Below are 23,616 nucleotides of genomic sequence, written 5' to 3' on the forward strand. Positions count from 1 at the left end.
ATACACACATATATATGTATTCTACACTTTTAGTATTGGGTGTTAATTTATAACTGAATCAAGTTCTTTTATATTCCTGATATAACCGACAAGTTACCATCTTTTCTTACCTTTTCCCCTTCTTGCATTACTTTCTCCCCTTCTTCTCTTCTCTGATTTATTCTGCTCTTCTGTATGCCATTTTGTCTCTCATTTTCCTAATCCTCCTTGCCTCAGTTTCTTTTTTCTCTCTTTCAGAAGCATCATCTCCCTTCAAGTACATAAAAGATTGTTATAAGGAGGAGGGAGAAAAATTGGTCTCCTTAACATCTGAGGATAGGACAAGAAGCAACGGGCTTAAATTGCAGCAAGGGCGGTTTAGGTTGGACATTAGGAAAAGCTTCCTAAGTGTCAGGGTGGTTAAGCACTGGAATAAATTGCCTAGGGAGGTTGTGGAATCTCCATCATTGGAGATTTTTAAGAGTAGGTTAGGCAAACACCTGTCAGGGATGGTCTGCATAATACTTAGTGCTGGTCTACACTACCGCGGTAAATCGACCCAAGTTACGCTACTTCAGTTACATGAATAATGTAACTGAAGTCGACGTAGATTAGGTCGACTTATAGTGGTGTCTACACTGCGCTGTGTCAATGGGAGACGCTCTCCCGCCGACTTGACTTACTCTTCTTGGGGACCTGAGTACTGGAGTTGATGGGAAAGCGCTCTGCCATCAACTTTGCGGGTCTTCACCAGACCCACTAAATCAACACTGCTGCATCGATCACAGCAGCGCAGATCTACCGGTAAGACATGGCCTTAGTCTTGCCATGAGTGCAGGGGACTGGACTAGATGACCTCTCGAGGTCCCCTCCAGTCCTACAATTCTGTGATTCTCATACTTTGTCTTTGTTATTTAACCCTTCTCTTTTGTCTACACTTTCCATGATACTTTGCCTTGTTTTCCTTTTTTTCTGTTCTTGAAATACCCTTTGATCTCCAAATTCTTATTTCTCCATCCCCTTGGCATTCAATTGTTTCTGCCTGGTCCTCCCATATCTCTTTGCCTATTGCTACTCTGCACTGATCCCCATTTTGGTGTCTTATCACTCATATTTTCTGTTTCTTCTTTTCCTCTGAGGTTGGGAGGTATCTAGATACTGTACTGATTTGCCTGCTTTCCACGACATCTCCATTTTCTCCTCCTCCAAAAGTACTATTGTTGCCTTTGAAGGGGATAAGAGTAGAGTTAGGAAGCCATGGTCCCTCCTTTTGTATCCTTTTTGCTGACAGCCGTCAACCAAATTGTCCCACTCATGTTTGGAAACCACATTAGCACCTCAGCTAATTAGCCAGCTGATAGCAAACAAGAAGCTTATGGTGTTCCTAGCTCAGGTAGCGGCCCCCATGCAGCTACGAGTTGGGGCGGGGGGGAGGGTGAGTACAGCATCAGAAAGGGAACACTACAAAAATTGAGATACCTATAACGATGGACTTTGTAGGCCCCAAAGGCTAAATCTAAACAGCTATAACCCAAGTTAGTTGTAGGATACAGTAACAATATAAACCTGATCACAGCAGCACTTTCATTAGTAACAGCCCAGCTCCTCCTAAATCTTCCTACTGTAGGGTATACTCTTACATGACTTTTTTTCCCAGAACACCTTTCACAGCAGGAAGGGGGTGTGGCTAGCCCTCTAAATTAGATACAAAGACACACACACACAGCTGTCACTCTAAAGTAGCTATTTTGTAGTTGATTATTTGCTGCAGCCTTCTTGTTTTCAGCTAGTAAGTGCCTGTTGTTCCCGTTGTGTTTTCCCTTTCTTACTTCTAAGGAGCTGATATGATCTCCCTGGTGATTTTAGGGAAAAATAAGAAACTTTTATCCATAGCTACATCGTTGTTTTGAAAGCTCTATGTTATGAAAAAAGGTAGAAATGTGCTTTTTAAATGAAAGCTGAGGTTGTGGAGGGGGTAGGGGAAAGTGTCTCCTTTTGCTGCTCAGCATTAATTTGGTGGAACTGTTGATTGTAATAGCGAAAAAAGGAGGGAAGGAAGATAACTTGCCTTTGGACTCTGAGCCGTATTAATTGCTGGTGTCCCTCTTTTGTCTTCAATGGAATAGTTTAAGATGGCGGGAACACCCAAGAAGGGATGCAACTAGGCCCAGGTACCTTAGTGGAAGTGTGATGTATGGAAGGCATGCAGGATTTAGAAACTCTTGTTTGGTGCTAAATACCGAAGTGATACAATGATAACTCAAGAAAACAAACAAACAAAACCTTCCAATCTACAAGACAAACCCTCCTTCCTGCCAGCAATCCATTTCGCAAGCAAAAGCCGTAGGACTAAGCCCTGGTCCAACTGATGTTAATGGATTTTTTTCCTTAACTTCAGTGCAGTCATTTGGGATTTCCACCCCCTGAATAAATAACCATCATGGTACATTGTCAGTTTAGTAAACTTGGGCGCTCTCAGGCTGGGGGGGGGGGGGGTAAACTTCAGAGCTGTCAGTGTTTCACTCTGAGATTTTTCATTCAAAACCAAAACTCAAAACAAAACCATGCGGCTCTAATGGAAGAGGTTGCATGAAGCCTTATGTATCAGGGTCACTAAATTTTGCCTGGTTCTGTTGTTCACATGCTAGTTGCTTTGTTTAACATGTGCAGCATTTGGTAGTTCTGCTGCTTATAAAATAAAGTATACTGATCAATGCTGCTGACTTTTAGCCCAATCCTGTGACGTGCTATGAGCCTCTATGGAAGCTGAGGTTCCTCAACACCTTCCAGGAAATGCACAGCTCTCTCGTGACCAAGCCCTTTTTTCTCCCTGGTCTCATAGCTCCCGAGTCTCCTCTCACACCAGTATTGTACCATTGAAATCAATGGCGTTATGCTGGATTTACACTAGTGAGATCACAATCCAGGGTCATAGAATCAGACCATGAGGAACTGCTTAACTAGGACTAGCTGTCTTTTGATGGGAGATTGTTAATTAACCTGATCTGATTTCCACTAAAACCTTGAACTTTTGGAGAACAATCAAAAACCAAAATATTTTGCTTTGGAAATGTCGCCACCTTGTCTCATTTCCCCATTCTCTTCTTCAGGCTAGGTTCCCCAACCAGACTTCATCTCCAATGGTGCACCACGCAGCTGACCAAGAAGGGAGACCATTGTGCATCATGGTAGATGCAATCTGTCCAGTCCGCAGAAGAGAATGGGCACATGAGGCAGCTGAGCTACAACTCCTATGAGGCATCATGGCTGTATTTCCAAAACTGTGTTTTGGCTGAAATTTTATATATATATACATTGTAAAAAAAATTCCAACTTTTGGGAGGAGGGGGCAGAGGGGGTTAAAAACACTTTCCAAGCAGCGCCTCCGCTAACACAGTAAAAATTTAAGGTTATTTTCCTCTTAAATGCCAGTTTGTCAGGGGAGCCTTTTTGATGAATTAGCTGCCCCAGAAGGCTATGGTCAATAACCGTGCACACCACATCTTACTGATCTTCACAAATGTTACTTCTTGGAACATACCAGGTTGCACTGCCTTAACACAGGCAAGTTAACACGCCATTATCAAATGCACCAAGGTCACCAACCTCCACCAGATGATCAGGTTGATCCTTTAAAATTATGGATTCCTTGAGGAGATTGGAGTTCTCTCAGCTGTAAGTGGGTGGGCCACGCAGAGCACGGCCCACCCACTTACAGACCTAGATGGACTGAAACCTCCCACGTTAGCCAGAAATGTGAAAGGAGCGTTGGGGGGGAGAGAGGAATGAAGTTTCATATTTCACCTACCACTTCTAACAGAAAACAAAACAGGGCGGAAGGAAAAGAGGCAAATCCCTAGAGAATGTAAGTGCTGGCCTCTCAAGTCAAAACTGTCAATCATGCCAAGTCCTGTGCCACACACTTATTTGAGAGAGGAAACAAATGAGGGAATGAACGGGCACGTTTAGCCACTAGGTGTTACTATTGCTCCATGGAACAAATGTGATCTCAGCAATCGCTTTGCAAAAAGAACTACTAACGTCTATTTCATTTGCAGGCTTTGCAGCTTTAACTTAAAATTAAACTCTGCCAGCCAAATTCTGCCCCAGTCCGATATTGCAACCCACAGAAGTGATTGTGTCTGCAGTGTGTAGCTGGGATGCAGATTTTGTCATCGTGTTTCTGCTTCTAATTCACTGCATTAAACAGAAATTCTCTGACCACTTGAATTTCTCTGCCAAAGCTTACAGTGAGGCACAGGGCCTGATTTCCAATTAGGCACAGAAGGCGCATGCCTAAGGGCGCCAGTGTTCTAGGAGCGCCTAAAAGTTAAAAGTGGATTAAAGTGTCATTTTTTCTGGAAAACACGAAGGTCAGCTGTAGGCGGGGGCCGGGGGGGAGGGGTAGCCCTGAAGATGCTGTGCCTAGTGGCACGTAAGGTGTTAATCTAGCCCTGGTGAGGCAAGGGATGCAATCTGTTTAAATGGGAGGAATGGAATAGGGGGAGGGATAGGTCAGTGGTTTGAGCATTGGCCTGCTAAACCCAGGGTTGTGAGTTTAATCCTTGAGGGGGCCACTTAGGGATTTGGGACAAAATCAGTACTTGCTCCTGCTAGTGAAGGCAGGGGGTGGACTCAATGACCTTTCAAGGTCCCTTCCAGTTCTAGGAGATAGGCATATAACAAAGTAACAGGTGTTTTGTTGTTTTTTAAGGTAAGTCTGTTCAGATTTTAAACACTGCTGCTTTACAAATGTTTTCTGAAAACAAACCATTAACTGACATCAGCTAGTCTCTTCTTTGTCTCCCTTTACATGAAAGAGTGAGGCTCAGGATAAAGGCCAGAGCCAAGTATAATGCTTTTGAACCAGCAATTTAAGAGAATATGGATTACAGGGGAAAATATATCAGTCATTAATCTGAAAAATGAAATACTTGAATGGCTTAAATTGTTAAAAATCATTAGATTGATTTAGAATACAATTTTCAAAAGCACCTATGTGAGTTGGGAGCCTACCTTCTATTTTCAAAAGTGATTTAGGTAGGTAAGAGTTTAAATCACATAGGTACTTCTGAAAACTTATAAGATATGATCCTCTTACTCCCTTGTGATTGATTAAAAAAACCACACGGACTTTATACCATCCGACAACTCATTTGATTATAAAGATCACAATTGCTTTTTGGGTAGATGTGAAAACAGCCCTCTTTCCTTTAACCAGTGTTTAGGTTTTATTGTTACCTCTTGCTCAGATTTCTGGCTCTTCTGCACTGTTGTCCACATTCAGGACCACCGACAGCGTCGGGGGGTGGGCAAAGGGGTCAATTGTCCAGGGGCCCAGCAATTTAAAAGGGCCTGGGTGGATGGGATAGATATGTATTTTTAAAGTAAAAATTAAGATTAAAAAAAAGGAAATCTGGTTTCCTGCTACTCTGTGCAGAGCGCCGTCCCTCATTGTGACAGTAACAGTTTGCCAGCGCGCTGCTGCACCCTGCTGGCCTGGCAGTCTGGCAGAGCGTCAGCAACAGCAGCCTGGGAACCGCGGAGCTTGCTGCCTCCTCTGGCTGCTCGGGAGCCGCGGTGCCTGCCGTGCTGGCTCTCCGGCTGTGGGGCTGAGGACAGGGAGACTTGAAAGAGGAACAAGCTCCCTCTGCGCTACCCGATTTCCTCCCCCAGGGCTGCAGCTCATCGCCAAACCCAAGCCAGCAATTTCACCCACCCAATCGAGCCGCCCTAAGTTTGCCGAGAGGCAGCCGGGACTAGCCCCCCCTTTGCTGCCGCTAGCACTGGCTGACGAGCCGCTATCACGAGCACAGGATGAGGGGCCACCTCCACCGCTCAGTCAGGGAACGAGGCGCGGGTTTTCCCTCTGCCTTTGCCCCGGCCGCCTCCTCGGAGATCTCCTGGTAGATGTGGTGCACCAGGCCTGCATCCCAATCTGCTAAAACAGAATCCAATATCTGGTTGAGGCTAAGTGCAGCTGGCTTTCTTGCATTACCTTTCTCTCTCATAACTTGCCCTGGAAACAATGGATTATTTCTGATCCTTTAAACATGGCATAAATGACACCCATGTTCCTGGGACACTAAACCATCCTAAACCACTTTATGTAGTGAGTTAGACAGCAAATAGGTCTGCAGGCTGCTGGAAACACTGTAATCCTCTCACTGGGAACAAAACAATCCTGTTTCACATTTATTAGTAGCACTAGTAAACATTTAGGTTGCACCTAAAGGCCCCATTTGAAAGGTTGTCTTAAACTGTTACTGTACCTGGGCTCTAAACAGCTCTGAAGCAACCCATCTGGTTGCCAGATGTTTTTACCTATATGCTGGGCCTTTAAAATGCTTCCTGCTTCCTCAGAAAAGCCTTAATAAGAAACTTTGCCTCTTCAGTGCTCATGCTGGGGGGTTGAGGAAATTAGTATCACAAGATCCATGTGTTCTGAAAACTACACCAGAAAATGGCATTTCTCACAGCCCATCTATATGTTTTAGGTACACGTATGGCTCAGAGAAGTAGCCACTGACTGATTCATAACCTTCTAATATATTTATCCTCAGGGAAGTACTGCTAGCCTCACTTCTACAGTGGACTAGGCTCAGATCCACAAAGTGCTTAGGTTTAGGCTCCTAATTTCCTTTGATTTCTATGGAAGTTAGGAGCCATGGTGGATTTGGTCCTAACTGACTTGTGCAAGGTAACACAGGAAGTCTGTGGCAGAGCAGGAAACTGAAACCTGGGTTCTTGAGTCCCTGGGTAGTGCCCTTACCACTGAGCCATCTTTTCAGACTCTGTGATAAGAGTCTACCTCTATAAAGCCAGGAAAACGTTGAAGAACCTTGTGAAGAAAGATAGCCAATTTCCTGACCTCATCATAAGGCCTGCTCCAGACACAAATGTGCACCAAAAAGAGTACAGGTTGTAATTCACAACCTTTTATTGTTCTGGGGCATACCCGTGGGGACACTTCCGGATGAAAACGTTTCACTTTTTGCTTTAGTTGTTTTTTTAAACCACAAAGCCAACCCTGAAGCTAAATCCAAATGGGGTATGTTTTATTCCCAGCTAAGCATGCCCAACACAGAGGAGTGCAGAACGAACACAGCGGGTGAACTGCACCCCAGGGCCTTGTTGCAGTGCAAGTTGCTGGGCAAAGCTGCCTTGGGACAGTAATAACTAGAGCAGGAACTAAGGGGCTGGAGTGAGATAAGGGGGGAGAGCAGCTGAACGCCAGGAAAGGAGGGTCAGGGGGAGAGAAAGGGGCTGGAAGGAGAAAAGTGCCAGGGGGGCTGGAGAAAGGGAGGGGGAGAGAACCTAGGGGAGGGGTCACGTGGAGCAGGGAGCTCCCTGCAGCACGTGACCCATGCTCCGCTCCAATCGCCGAGCGGCTTCCTTGCGGCCTTGACAACGACGCCGCGTTGCTAGGGCGCCGCGCGGCAGCCGCGCCGTTTGGCTCGGGGCTGGCCGGCAGGAGAGTCCGGGGCGGCGCGGGATGCTGAAGGCCAAGATCCTGTTCGTGGGCCCCAGTGAGGTGAGTGCCCGGCCCGGCGGCTGAGTAGAGGCCCCGGGGAGCCTCCTCGATCCCGTATGTCCCCCCCCTGCCCCCCTGAGCCTCGGACGTGCCCCACAGGCGCACCCAAGCGGGGCCCCCATCCCAGAGCCTCCTAGGCGCCCCCGTGTGATTAGCCAAGCGAGCCCCGCCCCCACTCCTGAGCCTTGCATGTGTCTCACCCGCGTGGCCAAACTGGGGCTCCAGGCTCTTGTGTGTGCCCCCCCCCCGCCCCATCAAAATGAACAGCCCAGCTGGGAGCTGGATCCAAGCCCACAAAGATCCTATGGGCCCCACCTCTGTGGACATGGAAGTAGCCCTCCACCCCAAACAGCACCAATCGTGCTCCAAACTGGGATATGCAGCCCTCCCCCCCCGAGCCCTGCTGCAAACTGTACGGGAGTTGTTTTATTAACACACGTGCCTTTTGCTCCCATTTCTGACAGTCCGGAAAATCCGTCTTGGCAAACTTTCTGTCAGAGAGCACAGAAGGCATTAGCAGCTACGTCCCCACTCAAGGAGTGAGGTGAGTGAAGCCACGCACCATGCTTACTGAAAGGAGACCCTTACAAAGGGCTCCCCCAGGGGATGTCATGCTCTTTCCAGGATGGCCTTGTTGTAGAATCTTATCATACCCTAAATCCACTTCTGTTTTTAGGATCCTGGAATATGAGAAACCAAATATGAATGGCAACAGTAAAGGGGCGGGGTGTCGATTTGAGCTGTGGGATTGTGGCGGTGATCAAAAGTAAGTGGGTTTTAGTGTTCTTGACACTTCACATTATTTTAACAAGGTGGGTGAGGTAATATAATTTATTGGACTAACTTCTGGTGGTTGAGAGAGACAAGCTTTTGAGCTTACACAGAGCTCTTCTTCACCCATCTTGTCTCCCTAAGGGTACCTCTATACCCAGCCGCTAGTTCGGCGGCTGGAAATCGAAGTTCTGGGTTCGACTTATCGCGTCTTGTCTGGACGCGATAAGTCGAACCAGGAAGTGATCGCCGTCGACTGCGGTACTCCAGCTAGATGAGAGGAGTACCGCGGAGTCGACGGGGGAGCCTGCCTGCCGCGTGTGGACCGAGGTAAGTTCGAACTTAGGTACTTCGACTTCAGCTACGTTATTCACGTAGCTGAAGTTGCGTACCTTAGTTCGAATTGGGGGGTAAGTGTAGACCAAGCCTAATATCGTAAGAACATAAGAACGGCCAAACTGGGTCAGACCAAAGGTCCATCTAGCCCAGTATCCTGTCTTCCAACAGTGGCCAATGCCAGGTACCCCAGAGGGAATGAACAGAACAGGTGATCATCAAGTGATCCATTCCCTGTTGCTCATTCCCAGCTTCTGGCAAACAGAAGCTAGGGACAGCATTCCTGCCTAACCTGGCTAATAGCCATTGATGGACCTATCCTCCATGAATGTATCTAGTTATTTTTTGAACCCTGTTTTAGTCTTGGCCTTCACAACATCCTCTGGCAAAGAGTTCCACAAATTGACTGTGTGTTGTGTGAAAAAATACTTCCTTTTGTTTGTTTTAAACCTGCTGCCTGTTAATTTCATTTGGTGACCCCTAGTTCTTGTATTATGAGAAGGAGTAAATAACACTTCCTTATCTACTTTCTCCCACCGATATAGCTTCCGCCTCTCACTGAGGTAGAGTAATTACGTAGACGGGACAGCGCTCACCCGTCAATGTAATATGTCTAAATCAGACAGCATAATGGCAGCGGTGCCAATTTAGCACGGTAGTGAAGACGAACCTTGAGACAAGGTCACTCCCTGTCTCTTAAAGTACTAAAATATTTGGACAGCATCAACTTAAAAATCACACTTTTCTCTGAAGTCTCTCTTACACACCACTGAGGTTAGAGGAAAAATGTTTTGGTATTTTTCAGTTTACTTGCTTTCTGTATTTGACAACTCTTAGATTAAGTCCTTTGTGGGAGTAGCTTTGTACATATTTCTGCAGAGCTAAGTACAGTTGGGGCCCAGTCTTGATTGGGACTCACGTGTGCTAATAAAATTGTTTTAAGTCAGTCTTTTTGCCCTATTGTGGTGGAGGAAATGTGAGGGAGTAGGTTCACAACAGCTGAGAATAGAAAACATTAAAAAAAAAAAAAGGAAAACTTGGTTGTAAAACCACAAATTGTCAGGGGGATTCAAGGGCAGGTGTAGAATCTGAAACTATTTCTAACTCACTTTTTGAACTGTTACCAGATCAAGTTGGTGGTGATCTTTGAGAGCTTAGCAGGCGCTACTCTTAAGAGCTCAGCAGGAGTTCTAGGTGCACAAGGAATATGGGATTGGGACCTAGATGATTGGGGGGACCCCAATCCCTTAAACTGATCCACTTGGCCAGACACTATACCTGTTGAAGTCAATGGGGCTCTGTGTGAGTGGAAGAGTTATGTTTAAGCTGATCAATTTGTAGGACTGGGACCACTCCACAAGTATGCTCTATAGGAGAAGGATTTAAACACATCTTTAACCAAATGTTACATTGTGCAGTAGAACAAATTTAGCAATTTAAGCTAAAGGACAGTGTTGACACAAGAACAAATGGATATAAACTGGCCATCAACACATTCATGCTGGAAATTAGAAGGTTTGAACCATCTGAGCAGTGAGATTCTGGAACAGCCTTCCTGTAGGAGTTGGGAGGTGGGGGGGACACAACGTAATTAGTTTTAAGAGAGCTGGACAAATTTATGAGTGCAATTGTATGATGGGGTTGCTTGTGATGGGTTTAGTGTGTGGGTGCTAGGTGGGGTGGATGGCCTGTGATATACAGGTGGCCAGATTTGATGGTTTAGTGGTCTCTTCTGGCCTCTGACTAAATTAGGAGGCTTATTAGTGTTTGTCTAGGACAAAAATGTGTTTGAAGTTTGCCATATTGACTGCAAGCTTCCTAATTGTTATAGGGAAAAACACTGAAGCATCTGTGTTTGAGGAGAAACAAAATACATAAACTATGTGGCGTTTTAAGTAAATATTAATTAAAAACAGTTGCCATTTTTGGGTCTACCAACCTTACCATTTTCCATTTACCTGCTTTTCAAGGTTTGAAACTTGCTGGCCAGCTCTGATGAAAGACTCCCATGGTGTTGTAATAGTCTTCAACCCAGAACTGCCCAGTCACCTGAAGGAAATTGAAATGTGGTATTCCTGCTTTGTGCAGCAACAGCAGTTACTAGATAGCCAGTGTCTCCTAATTGCACACCACAAGCCAGGCAGTGCTGGGGACACAGAAAACCTATCCTTGGGTAAGAAGATGAAACAGAGATTTTTAATTATCAGCTTAACTTTCAAAGCTGGTGACTCTTCATAACTTTTTGCGTTTCTATAATTTCTTCTATCTGAGGATCTCAAAGTGTAACCATGAATGAATTACTGTAAATCTCAGAACGTAGCTGGTAGATAGGTAAATATATTCCCATTTCACAGATGGGAAAACAAGGTTATTCAGAGTGTCTATGGCTGAGCCAGGAATAGATCTCCTGATAGCAAGTCCTAAATAACACTTCATCACTTGCATGAGGGTTTCTTACTTTAATATGGTCCCTCTTTAGTTTTGTCTATTTAGCAACCATTTGTAGAGGCATTTTAAATCACCATTTTATAAGCACACCAGGAGTAGCTCAATGAAATAAGAGATTATCTTCCTTGTACAAAGGTGTCTAAAAACTCAATATTACATGCATCTAAACTGAAGCCATCTAGTCCAAACGAGAGTAAACTGATATGTCACTAGTGAAGATGGAAACAAAGATGGATTTGAAAAGTTAGGGACCTCATGCTCTTTTCAGTTATATTGCATTACACCAGTATAATTGACTTCAGTGGCAGTGCTGTGACGTACACCAGTGTAAGTAAGAAGAAACTCAGTCCCCAGATCTTTTGATGGAAGAAGCTGACTGCATCCGTGAGACAGATATTCTATCAAAAGGTCCTGTTTTTATTTGGCTTTTCAACAGGAGTTTCAAAGAAGCCATCTAGAAATGGTTAACATGAAGAAATATGGAGGAAAACATATTTCAGAAAATGACATCTAAATAAAAGATAATAGAACTATACAGTATCAGAACTTGTAAGGAGAGGCTGTAAGTGTGTACTGCACAATAAAAACTAAAAAGCAATTCTGGAAAGTGTTGTGTGTGTCCATAATAAAAAACATATAGAATAATCAAACTGGAAAGCTAAAGCTTCAAGAACTATTCCCACATTACAGCAGATTAAACCTCCATTAACCTGTGCTATACACTTTGTGTTTACTTTCCCCTCATTGCTGCTTAGCTAATATTTTTCTGAATTTGATAGTGCATAAGCAATTTCTAATTGGAATAGTTGAATCACAATGGGTAGATCTACTTGTTCCAAACAATTTTAAGATTATAAAGTATTTTTACATTTAAATTTCAAAGTGATTAAATAATATCTTAAATGAATTGATTACAGTTCCTACATATTGGCTGGATTTCACTTTGTGTCTAAATATGTGTGATTGCAAAATATATCCTTTCAGTTTTTCAAAGGATTTATCCATCAATGAACTTAGTTCATTGTATTACTGATGATGATGATGATGATGCATCACTTTTTAAAGGTTACATGTTATGCTGGACAGCAGTATCTTAATGCATCTGGATTTCCAAATGCTTTATGTAGTATAAACAGTCCTGTAAACTCAAGAAAACTGTAAATGTATTTGTATTAAAATGAATATAGTAACCTTTATTTTTAATTTTTTGTGTCTAACTTCAAAGCTTCACCACTGAACAAACTGAAACTAATACATTCCAGCCTGGAAGAAGATCCTGAGGATGTCCGCATGGAATTTGTGAAATACTTCAAAAGCATTATCAACATGCTAAATGAGAGCAGAGACAGGGAAGAGATGTCAATTATTACCTAATGCTGGAAGAAATACTGAAGTAAGAGAGATACAGTACTTCTTTCATTATAGAATCTGCCCAATCCAGGAAACAGGAATTAATCTTCATCTCTGGCAAATGACAGTCCACAAACATTTAATGAGTTTATTTTCCCAAAAGCAAGTAGATGCACAATTTAAGACTCCTTATGAGAACCCACTACTTACTTCTGATGAACTGCTATGCCAAAGAATTGCCTATAAGTCTAGGAATTTGGGTAACTTTAGCTGCCTCCTGGCATTAGATGAAGAGAACAAGAACGTATTTTCTAATAAAACATTGATCTGGATCTAACTGTATTTGATCATATTTTTTGGTGCAGAGATTAAGGGAGTGGTCACTTTTTTTTTTTTCAATTCACTCATTTTAAAATATTCTTATCCTTTTCTATAAGGAGCTTTAAAAAGAGTCCTAGCCTGCACATAAAGTTTATGAATCTCTGAAGCACTTGCATGATGTGTCAGTGTCAGCTGTGTTGTTACATGGATAAGACATGCTTTTGGAAATCATTAGAAAATAGTGGGAACAGGGATCTGTGAAGTAGTTCACTTGTGGAATCTGTATTTAGTGTCCCCTACCTTTTTTCTCCAACATGGGAAGCAAATATAATTTTATAGATTTTGTGTTCTGGTAAGATAACAAAAATTGCAGTCTTTATCCTGACAAGTCTTTCTATCCAGTTCCAAAAAACTAAGATATTGCTGGTGACAGTGCTAAGTCTGGTTGTAGGAGTGGGAAGGGGGTGTGCAGAGAGGGCGTTGCAGGCAAGCGCAGCAGCTGGAGGACCCAAATGCCAATCACCACCATTTGAGCTTTCTGATTGGCTGGGCCCAGGAGCCAATTAAAAAAAAAAAGAAACTACAGGCTACTTTAAAATCCCTAACAAGCCCTAAAAACTAGCTAATACGCAATGCACAAGCCAACTTAGCGTAAAACAAGCCCAATGAAAGGCAAAGATTATTGCATTGTCTTGCCAAAGGAAAGATATTCATCAAATGTATATTATTTTCCCTTAGAGAATTTACTGTTTGATTTGTTTTGCTTTCATTGTCCTCTTTCCATTCAGTGCATTTGTTGTGATAAACAGCCCTCTATTTCTCAGCAACTTATATCTTGTATCTTATCCTGCATACATCACTATTTCTACAAGAAATTTTGTCTGCTTCATGCTATTATGCTGGGGTTTTTTTTCCAGTTGTCTGAACTCTAGGCACATTAAAAATACAACAGCCCTTCAACTTTTAACAGAAAGCCTCTTTAACATCCCTTACTCCTGAGAGGGAGAATACTAATGAACAGGAACGTCCTGCAATGTCAGTAAGTTCAGCATAAGGTAACTGGGATGAGGGCTCTGATGTTTCTCACTGATGCAGTAGTAGGCTGTTGGTATTATGTTCACACTCCCTTTTTGAGCTCTTACTTTTGTGACCCTTACAGTAAGTGTCCCACTGTCATAGATAAATCTAGAGACTTGTGTGTACCCATCTGCAATCATTGCCAGAGGGTGCATTTTCACACTTATTTTGAAATTTTCAATACTGATCATATTGCTAAAATTACCATGAGACCTTTTGCCCAGCTGCTGGTCTGGAAGTCTAACTATTTGCCTTCAAGCTTTCCTGGCTCTAAAATCTCAACCAGGAATACTTGAAACCAGTCGAAGCAAAACCTCTGAGAAAGCTGTGTCAACAATCCTTTCTTTTGTCCAGCTTATCGAGAATGTACACAGGCAGATCTGTTGCTGGCCATAGTCTTTAAGTTTATAAAATGCTTATTTCACAAAGCCTTGAAAAATGCTAGGGGATGTATCCCAATCTATGGATTGTGTATTAATTATATTGGATTACTTAAGAATTCCCAGTTATCACTCTGAGGGGTGACAGGTTCTTGTCCCACGATCAGGCCCAGTATTACTGAAATTACTGTTCAGTTGCAACACTCACACTTTAGGAACCCTTCTGTATTTACAATAGTTTATTAATACATTCAGCACAGTCACAAACACACTAATCCAGCAAGGTAGATAGAGATAATACAGAATATACCTCTGAACATCCATATACGCACACCATCCCTTGCAGAACAACCTGAAATGTTAGCCATTGTCTTCCTCATCACCAGTGGCCATCATCCTGGCACTTCCCAGGGACTACCTCTCTCTCTCCTCCTACACTCAGGCTGGGATACAACTTTTCTAATATGTTAGGCTGATGCCACATTCAGTAAGGGTTTCTCCCTCTTCCTTATTTGTATTTCCTCCCCCTACTAATGCTGGGGTGCCCTTCTCCTATAGGTTAGTATAGGAATAATCTCAATTTATTATCATATACATCAGTTTGTTGTCATGGCACTCTTGTGGTCAAACATCTGCAGATGGTCTATCTTAAAATATCTAAAAGCTGGTGTTAGCTCAAGTTCCTGAGCTTGGCTGGTGGTGTTATGGACAAACTTCTCCCTTAAACGCTCTATTCCCAGTTCCCCAAAACTTAGGGGTGACTGTTAGGCCATTTTTGTGCCAAGCCATAGGTCTCAAGCCTTTATGCTAACTGCTGAAGCCAATGTCTTACAGGATATGGGCCGGTGGGTTCCTTGTGTTACTGCTAACTAAAATCAATGCTAAAGCTATCTCTATGGGCTACAGGGGACAGGATGCTTCAACTTGACAATGACCAGCTGGTTTGGGTGTCTTAAAAGTAGGGTATCTTTATTTTTGCCTCAAAGTAGGGAGTAGCTTTTTCAGTTAATTTCATACACAGTTTCAAGCATTGCAGCAGCATCATACTCTGCAACAGGATCCATATAAATGTAGATAGATTCTAAAAGCTGCTTTTCATTCCTTGTGCCTTGATTTCTTTTGGAGAACCTTCTCTTTGAATATTAAGCCCTGTGGATGTAAAAGAACGAGACAGAGGCGTTAAAGAGCTCTTACAAAGCATTCAACTCTTGCAGTTAACTACAAAAAAACCTTGTGACAGATTTGGTCACAGGGACCCCCTTGGGACTGTCACCTGCTGTGCTGAAATTACCGCTGAGCCTGTTTTCCCTGCCAGCTTGGGACTCCAGAACCATGCCTTGTTGAGACAGACACGCTAGGGTGCTGCAACACAGACCCAGGTCTGGTCCACGCCTCCAAAGCTGCAGACTTTAACCAAAAACTGCCCAGCAGGACACCTATCTCCAGCACCCAGACATCCAGTTCCCAAAGAGATCCAAACCCCATACAAATCCGTTTTACTCTGTATAAAGCTTATACAGGGAAAACTCATAAATTGTCTGCCCTCTATAACATTGATAGAGAGATATGCACAGCTCTTTGCTCCCCCAGGTATTAATCACTTACTCTGAGTTCATTAATAAACAAAAGTGATTTTATTAAGTATAAAAAGTAGGATTTAAGTGGTTTCAAGTAATAACAGACACAACAAAGTAAATCACCAAGCAAAATAAAGCAAAAACGCACAAGCCTAAGCTTAATACATTAAGAAACTGATTACAGGTAATATCTCACCCTTAGAGATGTTCCAATAAGCTTCTTTCACAGACTAGACTCCTTCCTAGTCTGGGCCTAATCCTTTCAGCCCTTGTTAGTTCCAGCAGACATCTTAGGTGGAAAGCAGGGGTGTTCTCATGACTGCTAGCCTCCTTTGTTCTGTTCCACTCCCTTTTATAGCTTTGGCACAAGGTTGGAATCTTTTCTCCCTGGGTCCCCACCCCTCCTTCTAAATGGAAAAGCACCAGGTTTAAGATGGATTCCAGTATCAGGTAACATTTTCACATGTCCTGTGAGACCCCAGCCTCCATTCTTCCAGGGCTGGCCCGCACGTACCCAGGAAGGTTTGCAAGTAAACAGAGCCATTTACAGGTCATTGATTCTGAAGCACCCTTAATGGCTTCTACTTAATATGTTTACATCAGTAATACAAGTTTATATCTTATTCTCCTAACTCCAGACATAGAAATAATACATTCAAACAAATGGTATGAACACGTTCAGTAGATCATAAGCTTTGTAATGATACCTTACAAGAAACCTTTTGCATAAAGCATATTCCAGTTACATCATATTCACACTCATAAGCATATTTCCATAAAACATTATGGAGTGCAACATCACAAACCTATCAATCCATGCTGTGCAAATCTTGGGATTTCTGTACAACTTTCTGCAGAATGTGCCAGTTTGTTCAGGCTTTTGGCAAAACTGTGACACACAAAGCCAATGCCGGGGGAAAGCAATGTTCCTTCATTGTGTGCATGTCTTGAGCTCTGTATGTTTGCAATCACTGACATAGGGTAGCTGAGTGAGGGCTGCCCTTAGAACATTCTCAGATTAATTGAAGAACAGATGTATTTCTTCTTGTACTGGGCTATTCTCCCCCCCCCCCCCCATAGCCAGGTGTGCAATGTTGAAGTTAATTAAGAAACTCCAGGAAAAGCTACTAGCTGAATACTCAGGGGCCCTATCATCTCTTCCACTAGTGAGTGTTGTTACCTGGGGTTCTTTCAACCCAAAGCTCTTGGTAACTTTTACTCTGTGCGGGGTGGTGTCAGGAAATAAATCAGGGGAGACACGGCCGTCCGACCAATAGATGGCTGGCACAAACTGGACAACACAAGAGTGCTTTCACTTAAAGTTAAACTTTACTTAGTCTTAAGCACTTACACACGTCCGCAACAGATTAGTAAAACACCCCCAACCCTTGATAATTACCAGAGCTGAATGTGGCTCTCGAGTGACACAGCAGCAGGCTTCTGGTGTCCAAATCTTCCGTCTGCTGGTAGAGACTGCAAGATGTATCCAGAGGGAGAGTCCAAAAAGAGTCCAACTATCTCAAACTTTCCCCACTTATTTACACATTAGTAATAGAATGACATGTCCCTTCAAGAAAACTTGTTAAGTAAGCAGTTTCAATGGTCAAGCAAGAGGTTCCTTCTGATTACTGATTAACCAGTGGGTTTTTCCAGAGTTTGCAGCCTTGAGACCCCAGTAGACATTCCTGGGGCACATCCTGCTCTTTTAAAATGCATGTATCAGCAACTTCAACACAGTTCTTATCAGGAAGGACGTGGGGTCAAGCTGCCCTTTCTGTGGCACCCCAAACCCCCCCTCCCCTCCTGCCTTGGTCAAGCTGAGACTGCTGAATAGGCTGCTTTTAACAATAAGCCGTAGTGGTTTGAGGCACTTTACTGGTTTGCCAAAATCTCCCCGTACAAGTGTGAAGAGGACTCAAAACAGGTGTAAATGAAATGGTGGGGAGGCAGCACATAGAGTGGAGCCACAGCTGATCCCACAAAAGTCCTTTTATGGGTATGTATTGGGAACCACAAAATCCCAATAGTATACCACAGGACAAACGGCTCTGTGGCATAGGAGAGGAAGCAACAGAAGATCATCACTCTCCTAATCATCTTCCTTCAAAACTGCAGAGAATTTGCAGCATAAACTTTTTCCTTCTTCACATTGGGAACATTGCCACTACAGCAGGGGACTTTGGGGCAACTGTCCTCAGGAAGTCATGCCACCATGAGAAAGTGGAAAACTAGGGTAGTGTGGAGACAGTGGGGCCCAGATCCTCAAAGGGTATTTAAGTGCCAAACACTACTGAAATCACTTTGAAGATGTGGGCCTGAGCCTCCAAGCAAATGCCACCATCCTCTGTGATATCCCAAGATTCATAGGATCTTGTGACATCCTCCTATTTAGTGGGTCAAGTTTCATTCCAATTCTACTTGGGGACAGCCCTTGCCCCCTGAAAATGATATGCAAGAAACCTATGCAAGTTGAAATTTGCTGAGTTTCCTGGTCTGTGGGTGTTTTTTTTCCCCCTTGTGTATTCAGCTAGTAGCTTTTCCTCCATTATTTTGTCAGCAAAATGGCTCCATGCCCCCAATCTGTGATTCAATGGGATGGATTTCAGTCCCTTTGATCAAGGAAATTCCCTATGTTGGCTTCAATGCAGGAGAGTCATTTTGCACCATAAATCTGTTCCATTCTTCTATTTGAACTTAGCATGAACTTATATTGCTGTGACTCGGGAGGGGCTAGTCTAGAATCAAGAGTTTAGGGGCAGGTTTTGTTTTCTGACCCAGTCACAAACAGAATATTTAAAATGTTAACTTACGTATACACCTGTTGGTTATTGGTATGATATTGAATCTTGTCATTCTATTGAAAGGCCTCCGAATGCGCTGGCTTTGAGCTAAGAAAAGAGTCTTATTTAAACAGAAATTGTGGAGATACTGCATTCTGTTACGTCTGCCAGTGAAGAATTAGTCACCTTCACAGCCTAGTGATTGTTTATTTTTGTTATTCAACAACATGGAAATTATTTCCAAGGATTTATTCCTGGATATCAGAAAGATTTTTCCCTATAGATGAGATTTTTTTACCTATGCACTGGGGTCCCAAGGAAGTGGTGTACCTTGCATTGCTTTGGACATTTAAAACTAGACTGGACAAAGCATTAGCACGGGGATATGGTAGGGAACAGTCCAGTCTTATTTAAAGGAATTTTCACTGTTGGGGAGGAACTGTTGAATTTTAAGGCTCCAGGTTTGGACACAATGGGAGGGATAATGTCTGTGGCCATCTACTTCAGTCTAGGGATTTAAGACATTTTCAGTCTCCAGTCCAAGACCCTCAATAATAATATATATTTTGCTCATTTACCTCTTATGAGGTGGTTTTGGCACACACAGCATATTATGCAACTAGCTGTTCCTGTGATGAAGACCAGAGCTATAAGCATTGCGATCCAGATGTATGGCTCCCATGATGGCATGGTCCTTATTTGCAACCAGACTCTGAGAGTAACAGAAAAGCACCCTGAAATACATTGGAACCCCACAAAACAAAATGCAGTTTCCTTTTCAAGCCCTGTATTTTGGGGACTGGTTGACGTTAAATGTTGTTTTAGTGGTGAGAGTGAGAAGAACTGCCAAGTTATGTTCCTTGTCCTGCTACTGACTCACTACGTGACATTGAACAAGTCACCTAGACATTGAACAAGTCACCGTTTTCAAAGTGACTGCTAATTTTGGATTCCTCGTTAGTTGTGTGCTCAACCTGAAACACACAGCGCCTGGTTTTCAGAGGGACTTGATAGCAACTTTACTTGAAGTTAGCAGGAGCTACAGATATTCAATATCTCTTAAAAATCAGTCTTAGATGTCTCAGGTTGGGTATCCCCAAATCAAAGCAACCAAGGCTGGAGACCATTTGTGAAAATGTAGGCCTTCACTTCTCTATGGCTTGGTTTTCTCGTGTGATTAAGAGTATCTACCTCACTAGGGAGTTTAGGGGCTTACTTAATGTGTGGGAAGCAGGGCAGTTGTCAATCCAGGTACATATTTCTTATATTGATTCAGCTATTTCTGTTCACTTAGGCCAAGATTTTCAAAAGTAGCTAGTGATTTGGGGATTTAAGTGATTTAAGGTGGGGACACACCTTAAAGGTTAGAAATTGCTGAGAATCTACTCTGAAAAAAATCAGACCCCCCAAGTCTGGGATTTAAGATTTTAAGGCTAGATAATTGAGTATCTGATTTATGTGTGTGGATACCAGATTTGTGTACACAGATTAGGGATTTGCACACACAGAGCTGGGCACATGCAACTGCATATGCTCAGTTTTGAAAACCTAGCTCTGGAAGTTTAAATAACTTGGAGATCCATTTAAATTGACACTCTTCAAAAGTAACTGTATCTGGAAACATCTTCACCCTTCTTCTAATAGCCTGGCTTTGTACATGTGCAAATGCCTGATTTGCATGTACACATAAGTTAGGTGGACATAAATGTAAGTGCATTTTACTAGAATGACCAGATTTTCAAAGTGAAACACCAGAACACACATCATACCATCCACAGAGAGGACAATTTTGAGCGGGAGCAGGGGCCTAAGCAATGCTGCTAAGCTTCTTGATTCTGTGTTTAGGGGGTGAGTTAGGTTGAGGTCTCTTTCAGAATGGGAGGCAAAAAACTGGGGCACTGGGACCGGCCCTCACAAGAGGGGCATTCCTAGTTTTCAGGGACACATGATATTTTTAACACATGAAAACATGGCCCCTAATTTCTTTTCTTGATTGCACTTAGGTGTTTTCAGTAAAGATGGGCCTGAACCAGAACATCAGTTCCAAGCCTCTTTGAACTTTGGGAAATTCTAATCCAGATACGAAATTCACAGCTGGAGCCCAGTGCCAGTAGTTAGGTTCTACTTACACTTACTCCATGAAAGCAGATAAATTCCATCAACTCAGGGTAGCAAAAAGGTAATTTGAACTCTCTCAAGTGTGCCTCACATTTAATAGAGCATTGTTTGAGGACAGGTAGGGAATTTGGCTTGCATAAATCCCAAACAGGAGCATAATACAAAATCCTCTGTTTTGCTGAGTTCCTCTGTCCCTTCCTTATTTAGAGAAATTAAAAGCCTGTTTCTTTACAAATTTCATGAAATCCATCCGAGGATTCTGAGAGTTTATTCAGAGGGAATAAAAGACACAGATACACCCTCCATTGCTATGTTACTATTCCATGAGTGCCAGAAAAAGAATTTATTATGGTTTGGCAGTAACCATCTATTCCCAGAACCCTGGGACTGAATTGTTCTTTAGTCATCAAAATAAAATAAAATTTAGTACCTACTAGCACCAATAGTTAAGTTCATCTTTGCAACATGAGGCTGGAAATCTTGTAGACTGCCACTTAGGCCCAGAGAAACCAGACAGTGGAGTTACATTGATGTAAAACCACCAACAGTAAGCGAGAGGCGAATCAGACCCCAGCAAGTCCTGAGCTCTGCACCTAGGGTGACCAAACAGGAAGTGTGAAAAATCGGGATGGGGTGGGGGGTAATAGGCTTCTATATAAGAAAAAGCCTCTAATATCGGGACTGTCCCTATAAAATCGGGACGTCTGGTCACCCTATCTGCACTAGTCACTATTCAAATGATTGTTGCCCAGTACTTAGGGCAAAGACTAATACTGGAGAACTTTTTAAAAAGAGTGAAATTGGCAGGATTTCTAGCATCTTACCTACCAAACCAGTTGTATTACAGGACTTGAGGGTGGCCTGCCAAAGAAAGAAAGAAAGGGGTTAGTGGGTTCTTTGGATTTTTTGTGTGTGGGGGCAGGGTGCATGTATGTATCTTTATGTATAAGGAAGGCCTGAAAGAGACTTTTGTTTGGTTTTTTTTAAGTGACTACAAGTAATGAGGCATATATGTCAGAATTGGTTACAAAGAAATAAAAGGTGAAACACAAGTATCACCTAACAAGCTAAACGAATACAAAGCAAAAGTTTCTCTCATCACAAATTCCTGCAGTCTTACTGGCTGAACCTCTCTGTCAGGATCTCCCTCCCTTCCCCGCCCAATACTGCTTCCTTTGTTCTTCAGATGTTGATGCTATGGGTAGAGAGCAAGGGAGAAATGATTTGGGGCATCTGTCCTCTCCTCTTATAGCCCTTTTTCTTGCACAAGAATCATCTTCAGCTGATGTTCAGGAGACAGAAAGTCTGCGTGGCCAGGAACCTGAAGCTGCTTCTTTATCAAAATGTAGATTTTTTTTGCCTACACCCTGTCTCCTGCCGAAGAGGGGCCACTTAATCAGGTGGTGGTCCATTTGATCTCGTTGACACTTGGCTGAGGCATTGGCTAGCCTTTTGTCTCTGTGGAACTTGTTTGTGACTGTCCTCCACAACATGTTGGAACATGTCTTGATAATATTATACAGTGGAATCATATCTTTACATACAGTGTTGCCACACATTTTACCAGGACAATAATGATCAGCAAATCATGAGTTTTCAAATGATACCTTACACACTATGCTTTGTACAAAATTGAACATAGTCTTGTAAAAGAGGTGAACATAGGGCGACACACTGTCAGCTTATAAAAACTAAATATTTACCCTGTCATACTCTTTAAATATGAATATATAGTACAATAGTAAATGAAATAATGAATCACGCTATTGTGACTCTTTTGGATAATGTTGATTGCTAATTTGGCTCCTGAACCACTGAGGTCTGACTATCACTGCACTAGACTATCCTTTCTCTGACTGGAAGGGGAAGGAATTCTCTTCCCCAGCTTTCTCTTGGCTGCTACTGCAACCCACAGGTGAAAAACCTTCAAGCTCACTGCCAATCTGGCCAGTGGGAAAATTCCTTCCTGACCCCACATACGGCGATCAATTAGATCCTGAACAAGAACCAGCCAGCCAAACACTAAAGAGAGAGAGAATGCTTGGTGCCACCTCAAAGCCCTGGCTCATCCTGCCCAATACATGCGGGGGATCCCTTTCTGACCTCTGCTTCTGGATGAAACCCTGAATCATGAGCTTTAGAAATGTATGATACTAGAAGTGAGACCCAAGGCTGTTGAGCCCTGCCCCCTACCATCACAAGCAACCCAATCATACAATTGCACTCATAAGTTTGTCCAGCACTCTCTTAAAACCAATGAAGTTGTTTGCCCCCACAACTCCTATTGGGAAGCTGTTCCAGAACCTCCTCCTCTGTTGGTTAGAAACTTTCTTCTAATTTCCAGTCTGAATTTGTTCAGGGAGAGTTTATACCCATTTATTTTTGTGCCAACATTATCCTTTAGCTTAAATAGCTCTTCATCCTCCCTGGTATTTACCCCCCTCCCAGGTATTTATTGAGAGCAATCATATCCCCTGTCAGCCTTCTTTTTGCTAGACTAAACAAGCCAAGCTCTTTCAGTCTCCTCTCATAAGATGGGCCCTCCATCCCCCTGATCATCCTAGTAGTTCCTCTCTGCACCTGTTCCATTTTAAATTCATCTTTCTTGATCTTAGGTGACCTGAGCTGTACACAATGTTCCAAATGAGGTCTTACCAGTGCCTTGTACAATGGTATTAATACTTCTCGATCTCTACTGGAAATGCTTCACCTAATACACCTTAGGATTGCATTTGCCTTTTTCACAGCCGCATCACATTGATAGTTCACAGTCGAAGATTTTTTGGATGGCGTGTAACTCCACGAGACCCACCTACTTTAAACCTTTGTGTGTAGTTTGTAGGGGGAAAGTGAGCAGCAAAATAAGAACAAGTGGGTTTGTATCCTTCCGTGAGCTCAGTTAAAAGAAAAATAGTACCTCTTGCTGTTAATAACAATAATATTGA

At 42.9% G+C, this 23,616-nt stretch overlaps 1 protein-coding gene across 1 annotated transcript; it reads left to right on the forward strand.

The window, feature by feature from the left end:
* Window positions 1–7,441: 7,441 nt before the first annotated feature.
* Window positions 7,442–12,750, forward strand: IFT22 (intraflagellar transport 22). The gene is made up of 5 exons (XM_024207663.2): window positions 7,442–7,513; window positions 7,978–8,057; window positions 8,190–8,279; window positions 10,591–10,793; window positions 12,294–12,750. Exons 1-5 carry the CDS (start codon window positions 7,475–7,477, stop codon window positions 12,440–12,442), a joined length of 561 nt encoding a protein of 186 aa, XP_024063431.1. The 5' UTR covers window positions 7,442–7,474; the 3' UTR covers window positions 12,443–12,750.
* Window positions 12,751–23,616: the final 10,866 nt, after the last annotated feature.

Source organism: Terrapene carolina, unplaced genomic scaffold (assembly GCF_002925995.2).
Source record: "Terrapene carolina triunguis isolate 2854851 unplaced genomic scaffold, T_m_triunguis-2.0 Scaffold231, whole genome shotgun sequence".
NCBI lineage: Eukaryota > Metazoa > Chordata > Testudines > Emydidae > Terrapene > Terrapene triunguis.